This window comes from Labrus mixtus, chromosome 1, assembly GCF_963584025.1.
Source record: "Labrus mixtus chromosome 1, fLabMix1.1, whole genome shotgun sequence".
Lineage (NCBI taxonomy): Eukaryota > Metazoa > Chordata > Actinopteri > Labriformes > Labridae > Labrus > Labrus mixtus.
The window spans coordinates 5,940,331-5,948,812 of NC_083612.1; the positions used below are offsets into that span (position 1 = coordinate 5,940,331).

At 45.8% G+C, this 8,482-nt stretch overlaps 1 protein-coding gene across 1 annotated transcript; it reads right to left on the bottom strand.

Moving 5' to 3' along the window:
* On the bottom strand, positions 1 to 8,482 carry dapk2a (death-associated protein kinase 2a). Its single transcript, XM_061040743.1, has 9 exons — positions 8,325 to 8,482; positions 8,008 to 8,113; positions 5,559 to 5,780; positions 4,701 to 4,839; positions 3,413 to 3,542; positions 2,916 to 2,991; positions 2,632 to 2,784; positions 2,506 to 2,551; positions 1 to 1,033 (listed from the first exon to the last, which is right to left on the bottom strand). The coding sequence occupies exons 2-9, from the start codon at positions 8,067 to 8,069 to the stop codon at positions 380 to 382; spliced, it is 1,482 nt and encodes a 493-aa protein (XP_060896726.1). The 5' UTR covers positions 8,070 to 8,113; positions 8,325 to 8,482; the 3' UTR covers positions 1 to 379.

An 8,482-nucleotide genomic window follows, 5' to 3' on the forward strand; every position in this document is an offset into this window, starting at 1 on the left:
TTCAGATGTTTCTACTCTTTTATATGAAGCTTTCATGGACAACATACACCAACAGAAAAGACATTATCTTGTTGTCTTTGTCTTCAACACACAGCACTACAGACTGATGTTACCAGACTGAAACATGCCGCTCAAAGCTTTACAGCACGTGGAAAAGAAGCTTTCTTTCTGCCTGATATTTAAGGGCGCATTCACACTAGGCAATCCTACGTTTGACCACCAAAGTCCAGTTCCTTTGACCAGTGTGAGACAATCGTGGGACAACTGGGCCGAGTGTGAGTGCGTCCTTAATCTTAGCATCAGATTATTCTTAAGGGTCGTACATGCAGCACCTTGTGACACGTTAACGTGTTTTAATGAACGATGAAACTAAAAGCGTTTATCTCTGCTGTCCGCTTTCAAAGTCCAGGTTGATCCCCGACAGCAGCTCTCCTCCACACGAGCGGTTCAGCAGCTCCTTCAGCGCCTCGTTCACGTCGTTGTTGAAGACGGTGGAGAAGTTGCAGTTGGAGTATCCTCCTCCGCTTCCATCCAGAGGGAACGAGCCCATCACCTCCTGCACCCACTGCAGCTCGTTGCTGAGCTCCAGGCGCAGGGCGTCCAGGTGATTCTGTCGCTCCTGGTAGCGGCTGTTGACGGCGCTGAGGCTGGAGCTGAAGGCCTGCATGTCGTCCTGCAGGCTGCGCTTAAAGGCCTCCACCTTACGGAACTCGTATCGGATCTGAGAGAGCTCGTGACGCACTCCTTCGCTCTCCTCCTTGTACCACGCCTCCTTCTCGTTATAGACCGACACCATGGCGTCGATGTCCTCCTGCAGGGAGTCGTGAGCCGCTGCCAGGCTGACGAACGAGCTCTCCATCTGGTCGATGTCCTCCACCACCTGGGCGAAGCGCTCAAAGTTCACATACGTGTTGTTTGGCGGCATGCTGGAGTGCGACTTGATGGTGTACTCCCTCAGGCGCTTCGTCTTCAGCTGCCGGCGCTCCCGTTTCTTGGGCTCCAGGGTTTTAGTCTCCTCCTTGTGCTCGTTGGACTTTAAAGTTTAAAGAAAGCGGAGTTAGAGAGTGTCGCTCAGAGAGTGAAGAGCAGGCACAGAGACAGAGAGCTCAGAGTGCTATTGCATGATCAGAGAGGAATACTAATCAAATATAGAAAAGAGATCATTTCAAAAGTCATCATTAATACATGCAGAGAGGAGGCTTTCTTTGAGCACACTCAACTTCTTCTGCTGCAGCCGAAGTTTTTACAGTCAAACTATTTCATGTTTTAAGTATTCAGCACATTTTTACAGCGTCACAGAATGGAGGGAAACACTCATGAAATACTGGCTAATGTTTATCATGCACATGCACATTTCTTGGAGACACAGTGTTCTGTCATACCAACGCCCTGACAAGTGTTCTTGTCAATGCTTGTCATTGTCTGGAATAAAAAAGCTGCACAAGAACGTACATTTGATTTACCGTACATGTCAGGTTAATAGCCCAAAGTTTTATTTACTTCAGCCTATAAAATGACCCTTCCTTTATTTTGGACGGGCGTCGAAACGAGACGAGACGAGACGAGGCCTTTAATTCTTTTAAAATAAAACTGCTGTACAGCAAAGCCGTGAAAAACGATAAAAGTAAATGTGCCCCAGGATGAATATTTAACTGTTCATAAAATTAGCAAATAACAGAGGATGAACGCAAAATCAGGAGGCCCCCGAGGTCCTGGTAACTAAACAGTATGTGTTTGGCATGTGTACATGTGGACAGTGTGCATGCACTTGTGATTGTAGGAGTGTGTGTGTGTGTGTGTGTGTGTGTGTGTTTGTGTGTACGGAAACTTCAGCAGATGCTTGGTTAATTTGTAGCAGGGGTAAGCTAATGTTTATCACATTTGTAACAACTGTTTTTAATTTCATGTTTTGTCTGTGCAGCAATTTCCCCGTATCCGAGACAAATTTCTCCCGAGGGAGAAGAATAAATAAACCTTGACCTTGATAAACAAACTGTATTAGAAATCACTGATTTGATGTTGCTTTGTAAGACCATGTATGTAAACCTGCTGCAGAGAGAGAGAGAGAGAGAGAGAGAGAGAGAGAGAAACCTGAAAGAGAGAGAAATCCTGTTTTTTTTTAAATTATTATTTTTTATTTGTTTGTTTATTTATTCATTATTATTTAATTTTTTTCATTGTTAAAATATTTAATTGCTAATTATTACTTTTCATTATTATTATTATTATTATTGTATTATATGCTTTGGCAATATATGCCAATAAAGCTATTTGAATTGAATTGAAATTGAGAGAGAGAGTACTGAATGAAAAGACGTCTTCCTCACTTCCTGTATCCTGACAACAGCACGAGCTCTAACTAGCTGCTGGACACAGAAACCTCCTCGTCTTTAGACACCAAGCACAGGGACAGGTTGAAGTGTCCCTCATTACTATTCAGATATTAAATGAGTCTATGAGTCATGCCTTAATGTCACACGGTGCAGGTGAGATAACGACCTTTACCTTGATCCATGGGTGATTCAGAGCGTCTTGAATGGTTAATCTTTTCCTGTGAGAGAGATCAAACGTTGGTTAGAACACTCAGACAGAGATCCCCCTCCTCGTGTCCTGTGTCCCTCCACCTCTTACTTCTTATCCTTCTCCAGCAGCTGGCTGATGAACTTCTTGGCCAGCTCGCTGGTGTGACAGAAGAACTCGTCGTCGAACTCGTAATTTATGGCAGAAATGTTCGCCAGAGTGTCCTGTTTGGTCTCCCCGAGGAACGGCGACGCCCCGCTCAGCCTGCAGACAAACGGAGGAGAAGAGTTGACCTCTGTTGACCTCTGTGTTTACAGGAAGCTGCAGGAGAAGGTGCAGTATTCGTAATGTGCAGTTCTCTGTGCAGGTTATCGTGTTGTTGGTGTATCACTTGCAGGATGTAGGTGATGACCCCGATGCTCCACATGTCAGCCTCCAGTCCGAGCGGCTCGTAGTTCACAATCTCTGGAGCTTAAAACACAAAAAGATGAGAGGTGTGACCTCGAACTTCCACCAGATACGCGTGCGTCGCATGTCAGCTCCGCTCCGGTACGTGCTCCATGCTCCCTCGTCCGTAAGGCAGTAAGGCATTTGACAAGATGTTGTTGTTTTTTTTTTTGAAAAAAATTTTTTTGGGGCTTTTTGTGCCTTTAATGGAGAGATAGGACAGTGGATAGAGTCGGAAATCAGGGAGAGAGAGAGAGAGTAGGGAATGACATGCGGGAAAGGAGCCAAAGGCTGGATTTGAAACTAGGCCGCCTGCCCGGAAGACCGCAGCCTCCATACATGGGGCGCGCGCACTAACCACTGCGCCACCAGCGCTCCCAAGATGTTGGTTTTTCATCTCAAAATTTACAAGAAATAAAAAAAGATATATAGGAACTGGTCTTACCTACGAACTCCGGCGTTCCAAAGATGTTTTTGAACTCGACCCCGGCTTCGATTTTGTGTGCGAGACCAAAGTCGATGAGTTTGATTCTGGGGAGCGGCACGTTTTTGTCCAACAGCATGATGTTCTCAGGCTGGAAGGAGGACACACACACAGTGAGATTTAAATGAACTCTTAACTCTCTAAACTTTGGACTGATGGAGGTCAGAAGGTCTGAAGGAAGCAGACCTAAGATAGACTTGTAGGTAAGAATACGTCAGTGTTTACAACGAACAGTGATGAGTAAAATGAAGCTCAGAGCTCCGTGACACACACATTCCAGAGTGTGTGCTTTGTGAGGACGCGTGTACATATAAAACATCATCACAGTCCAGCACAGACAGAAGAGTGACAGAAACCCGCCTGTTCTTAGAGTCAAAAGAGAGACAGGATTTTTGATTCTAAAGTAGAAACCCAGTTTGACTTTTAACCTTTTTACATTCCGATGCAGAGCCAGCTAAACACTGAAGCTTCAGTGTCCACCAAATGGCAACCTGTGTGAGCATCCACTCTAGAGAGAGGGGGGGGGACAGCTCTCTACAATGTTTTGAATTTAGACTGCAGTACCCATTTTCAACACTAGGTGTCAGAGTTTAGTAAAACATGTTGCAGTTTGGACCTCAGATGATTCTAAATGTGAGACAAGCAAACAAACGTGTTTGAAGAAAGCGCCACACAGACTTTGTAACTGAACTTTTTTTTGACCATGCACACTTTGGCGACCCACTGAATACAGCTCCGCAACACAGTTTTGGGTCCCGACCCACCAGTTGAGAACCACCGGTATAGAAAGTAAGGTGGCCCTGAAGGACATCTGCAAATGTCTTTTTGGGCTTAGATTTTTGTAGGATTTTATGCCTTTATTGTGATGGAGGACGATGGAATAAGTCCGACACAGGGAAGAATGACATGCGATGAAGTGCAGCAAGACGGGATCGAACCAGGGTCGCCCGGTTCAAGGGCTGCAGCCTCTGTTTGGCCACATAACCACTAAATACCGTAAATATCAATTAAAACCTTCAGAACCTCCATATGAGCTTCTCATGTCTTACAGTTCAAAGAGCTCAAACTGATAAACGTCGACGATACTGAGTGGAACATTTGTACAAATGACGCTGAATCCTTCAGAATAAAACGGCCTGAGGATCAAACACGTGAGTCGCTTCTTCACTCACACAGATCCTGAGCTCTCCGTATGAACATGTCAGTGTCTCCTTCCTGTAAATGTAAAGTTGTTGTTTTTATGACGAACCTTGAGATCGAAGTGAGCGATCTTCCTGGCGTGCAGGTAGTTCACCCCCTCCAGGATCTGTTTGATGAACTGTGTGGCCTCTTCTTCACTCAGAGACTCTTTCTGCGCCAGGAAGTCAAACAGCTCTCCTCCAGAGACCCTGAAACACAGAGACCATCAGACCATCAGACCATCAGACCCTCAGACCATCAGACCCTCAGACCATCAGACCATCAGACCCTCAGACCATCAGACCCTCAGACCTTCACCATCAGAACCTCAGACCATCAGACCTTCAGACCATCAGACCTTCAGACCATCAGACCATCAGACCCTCAGACCATCAGACCCTCAGACCATCAGACCCTCAGACCCTCAGACCATCAGACCATCAGACCTTCACCATCAGAACCTCAGACCATCAGACCATCAGATCCTCAGACCCTCAGACCTTCAGACCATCAGACCTTCAGACCCTCAGACCATCAGACCCTCAGACCATCAGACCTTCAGACCAGCAGACCCTCAGACCATCAGACCCTCAGACCATCAGATCTTCAGACCCTCAGACCCTCAGACCCTCAGACCATCAGACCATCAGACCCTCAGGCCATCAGACCATCAGACCATCAGACCTTCAGACCCTCAGACCATCAGACCATCAGACCCTCAGACCATCAGACCCTCAGACCATCAGACCTTTAGACCATCAGACTTTTAGACCTTCAGACCATCAGACCCTCAGACCATCAGACCCTCAGACCATCAGACTTTCAGACCTTCAGACCTTCAGACCATCAGACCCTCAGACCCTCAGACCTTCAGACCATCAGACCATCAGACCCTCAGACCACCAGACCACCAGACCACCAGACTCACAGCTCCAGGATGAGCACCACGTCGGTCCGGTTCTCGTAGACGTCATGCAGCGTGACGATGTTCGGGTGCTGGATCTGCTGCAGGATGTCCACCTCACGCTCGATCTCCTCCCGCCTCACCCCTCGAGAGCTCGCCATGCTCTGACGCTTCTTGATGAACTTGGCGGCGAATTCCCGGCCCGTGCTTTTCTCTCTGCATTGTTTTACGATGGCAAACTGCCCGCTGGAACACGCAGAGAGAGGTTAAAGGTCACATATTCTACAAAATATACTTCACCATGTGTCCCTAGTTTGTCTACAAACCCCCCAATGATGAGAAAAGTCCATCCTCTCCGTCTTTAGCCTGCTCCACTTTTCAGAAAATGTGTGCTCAAACAGGCCGTTCCCTTCATGACATCACAAAGGGCAGTAGCCCCTCCCCCAGGTGGGTGACACTCCCACAGCTAGGTGTTTGTTCTGCCCTCTGAGTCTGCCTTCTCACCGTAAACAATAGGACATGGCATGGAAAGCCCGAGTACACCCAAAGCCCTTCCAGAGAGGGGGCGTGGTCAGACACCGCTCATTTACATATTTAAAGGTACAGACATAGAAACAGCCTGTTCTGAGCAGGGCTGAAATAGAGGGGTTTATAGACATGATCAAATACAGGATCAGAGTGGATTTAGAACAAGAAACTTCACACACATGTTTTGGGGAGCTCTGAGACTTATTTAAACTGAAGAAGAGGAGGAGAATATGTGACCTTTAAATGTGAAGGATGACAGACTTTTAATGAAAAACATGAAGGTGGGTTTGTAAACAAGGTGTCCTTTATCAAAGGTTTTGAAACGCTGATCTAACACGACCATGCCCTGACTGTGGTCATTATTTGTTAATAAAGAACATTCATTTTTTTAGGCCTGACGTTTCTCCAACATGTCTTCTTATATTTTCTTCATTATTTTGTGACTAAACTTTGACCCACCATAACAGATGCTTCAGGGCCGCGGTCGTTGTGTGTGATTTAATTTGTGGCTCAAATTTTCCCTCCACGTCTATTTATAGAGCTACACACATTCTGCTGCAGAGTGTGAAGCCCGGCACTCATAGAAACACAACAACAACAACACAAACACTTCATATCCTTGTTGAGTCTGACCTGGTGATGTATTTAAAATTCAAAGGTTATGATACGTCCGTGCAGCTGCTCCTGTTTCTTTCTGCTCCTCTTGTGTGTAAGCTAACACTCCACTTCCTCGTCTGCAGCCGCTCTCAGAGCACTTTTAGCCGCCGCTAAAGATAGAAGAGTCTCGACATGCACAACAGTTGTCGCCACCTGACAACACGCAGCAACACAACAGGGCAACAAACACAAGCTGGTGTATTTATTGTGTTTTTTCAGGAGCATTGAGGTGAAGTCTGCAGTAAACGTGTGGAAGCTCTGTGACACATTGTGACTCCTGTTAAAGCAGGCGAATTAAAAAACTCTTCAGATGTATCAGGTGCAGGGAACATTTTCAGCGTGCAGTTAATGATTCAGTTTCATTTACAGATTATTTTTGCACGGCAGTAGGCGCTCCGTGCACCGGCCTACAAGCTTGTCTGTGCAACCTGAGCAATGCAACTTCTGTTTAGGAATCCTACGGTGACCTTTTCAGACCGCTAACTAAGCTCATCACGTCTTTGAACGTTCATATTGATTCTGCAACGGCGTTATTGCTGTCCAAGTCTGAGAATTCACATTGTGTCTCTGTGTTTTGAAGCACAACACAGCAGGAGCTCTACACACACACAGTCAAACATGCACACACACACACAGCACTGCGCTCCCCCGCTGGCTCAGCTGATCCCGTCTCTCCTCTGCAACGCCTCTGTTTTCCTGCAAGCTTCTCGCCAACGTTAAAATAAATGTTTCAAATAATAAATACTTGACTTGTGCGGCAGTAGCTCAGTCTGTAGGGACTTGAGGGCCGACAGTTCAAGTCCCAGCGGTAGATGGAGAGGTACCAGTTCACTTCCTGAGCACTGCTGAGGTCCCCTTGAGCAATCCATCGAACCAGAACTTTGCTGTGTGCAGCCCAGCCCTCTGACATCTCTCCATTAGTGCATGTCCATTGGATCCTGTTTGTGCATGTGTGTGTATTTCAACCTCTGTGTGTGTAGCATGCCTCATTAACTGAGGTAAAAAAAATAATAATTTATTCGGATTAATAAAGTAAATCTTCTAAAGTAGTTTTTGTTCAGATGCTTTCTTGTTTTGATAAATACCTTCTCTAGTGTCCTCAGCCTGTTTCATGATGTTTTGAGTGTTTTTTTTTAATCATCTTGGATTAATTAAGTCTTTAAAATCAATTCAAAGAATCTGATACTAAATTCATGGCATGCACAATACTGATAAACCAATCAGTACCGATACCATAAAGTGTCTGCGATCATAAAATCAGAGACACTCCATGCATGTTTGTTTGTACCTTCCCAGCTCTTCACCAATTTCATAGAAGTCCTCCACTCTCTGTTGTTTGAATGAGTCCATATCTTCAGTCTAGAGGAGGAAACTTCTGCAGTATTTTCATCCCTCTGCAAAAATCAGGAGAAAAACGTCATCCTGTTTCAACAATTTAATGCACGTGACAACCGCAAATAACCCTGAATTATGAGTTAAGGGGTCGACACTTCTCCATAGACGGCTCGGCATGCAGGACACACTCTGAATTAAAGTCTAACTGTAAAAGTCTCACTTGACAAAAATGATGCGCAAATGAACACCATTAAACATGAAATATCTCACCGTTATTCACACGTCAGGTCATGATCGTGGACACCATGTACTCCTCCTGAGTCCACCTTAGTCCTCTGCGTGTCTCCGTGTTGTGTTCAATCCACGCAGACTCTCAACACAGTCCGTGAACATGCACGAGGGTAGCGTCACACCAAACCTCATGCAGA